The following is a 1,924-nucleotide window of genomic DNA, read 5'->3' as shown; positions in this document are numbered from 1 at the left end:
GGATGGGAGGGGGAGTGGCTTATTTAAATGCTTATTTCAATAACGTGCCCTGAAATTACCGAGGTAGTGTAACGATTTCTTTGTCTTTCTCCCTGCTTCTCTCTTTCCCTTTTGCCCCCCTCCCTCCCCCTTCTCCACAGGCCACCTCTGCATAAACTTGAAGAACTCGGGCTCTTTCGGTGAAAATCTTCACTAGCAGCACAGCAAACATGCCTGAACAAAGCAATGACTACAGGGTGGTTGTGTTCGGAGCAGCAGGGGTTGGCAAAAGCTCCTTGGTCCTCCGTTTTGTGAGGGGGACTTTCAGGGAAACCTATATCCCCACGATTGAAGATACGTACCGGCAGGTGATCAGCTGCGATAAGAGCATCTGCACCCTCCAAATCACAGACACCACGGGAAGCCACCAGTTCCCTGCCATGCAGCGGCTGTCGATATCCAAAGGTCACGCTTTCATCTTGGTGTACTCTGTCACCAGCAGGCAGTCCATGGAGGATCTTCAGCCCATCTTTGACCAGATCTGCCAGATTAAAGGGGACATCCAGAAAATCCCCATCATGTTGGTGGGTAACAAAAGCGACGAGACGCAGCGGGAGCTGGATGCCAGCGAGGGGCAAGCGTTAGCCAGCAAGTGGAAGTGCTCCTTTATGGAGACGTCAGCCAAAATGAACTACAATGTGCAGGAGCTCTTCCAGGAGCTCCTGAATCTGGAGAAGAGGAGGATGGTCAGTCTCCAGGTGGATGGGAAGAAATCCAAGCAGCAGAAAAAGAAAGATAAACTGCAAGGCAAGTGCTCTGTTATGTGATTGACTTTTGCTGGACTCGCACCGGTGCGTGGTGTAATCGGAGCAGGGACTCCCACAGAAAATACATTTCTGCTGGAGGTTTCAGAGGAATCCGTGCCTTAGAGGGCTGCTGCTTTTCCCGAAAATCTCTGCTGGATTATTTGATGTGTTGGTTTTAAAGATAATGGCTTTCTGCATGTTTATTTTTTTTAAAACAATAAATGTTAAATGTCAGCAATTACATGTGACAGGAAGTTTTTAATGCCAGAAGTTTACAGAAGAGAAAAATGTCAGTCAGAAATATCTCCATTCCTGTGAGTACATGGTGGTTTTTAAGTATTCCCAGTCTATTAGCTCAAAAGAAATCACCGTGTCTATAATAATGTGTATACCTCAAAAATTGTTTTCAGGAATCTATTGACCAGGGCAAATCTTTAACAAAGCTGCATCTGCACTGCAAATGAACATGGATGTTGCTCCAGGTGCTTAAGTGCTTGGCAGACAGACTGGCTTGCCTACCAAAGACACAGTTTTTGTGTGTTAGAATTTAAGTTTTCCTGTGTGCTGTGCAATTCCTGAGACGTCTGTGTGTGATTCCAGCTGTATCTGTGTATAATCGAGCTGTTTGATTTTGTTACCCCCTTTACTCTGACTTCCCCTGTTCCCTGGGGCCGGAGGTTCCACGTGCTCTGGATCCAAACCGGGGTGGTTCTCGGTGTCTTTAACCACAAGCTGCCTCCTTCGGGAAGGTGAGCAGGGTGCTGTAAGTACCAGGTGATGTTGGAGCTGCTTATCTCAGCAATTCACCTTTTCTTTCTCAAAATTCACCTTTTCCTTCTCGAGTGTCAGTCTGGTTTTGCACGTGGCTGAAGCTAATTTTGCCTGGAGTTCTCCTAGATTTTTTTTTTCCCCTTATTTCATCCACATTACCTGGGTTTTGAGACTTACAACAACTCAGTTCAGGTAACACTGCTTCGAGAAGAAACATCTACACCCGCAAGCTGCAAGTTTAAAGCAATATCCTCTCTGACGGAAAGTTTTAGCAGGCAGTTTGCACGACTGAACAGACTGTAGACATGGGCTTAGTCTGTCTCTTGTCTTCCTCACTCTGTTTGTTTGGGGTTTTTTTTTTGGCATGA

At 46.3% G+C, this 1,924-nt stretch overlaps 1 protein-coding gene across 1 annotated transcript; it reads left to right on the top strand.

Annotated features, from left to right (window-relative positions):
• Positions 1–209: 209 nt before the first annotated feature.
• On the top strand, positions 210–806 carry DIRAS3 (DIRAS family GTPase 3; the record flags this gene model as incomplete). Its single annotated transcript, XM_080349164.1, has 1 exon — positions 210–806. One exon carries the CDS (start codon positions 210–212, stop codon positions 804–806), a length of 597 nt encoding a protein of 198 aa, XP_080205290.1.
• Positions 807–1,924: the final 1,118 nt, after the last annotated feature.

The sequence above is a fragment of the Nesoenas mayeri genome, assembly GCF_963082525.1.
Source record: "Nesoenas mayeri genome assembly, chromosome: 8".
Taxonomy (NCBI): Eukaryota; Metazoa; Chordata; class Aves; order Columbiformes; family Columbidae; genus Nesoenas; species Nesoenas mayeri.
The sequence above is the reverse complement of the archived record's forward strand: the minus strand, read 5'-3'. Positions and strand labels throughout refer to the sequence as shown.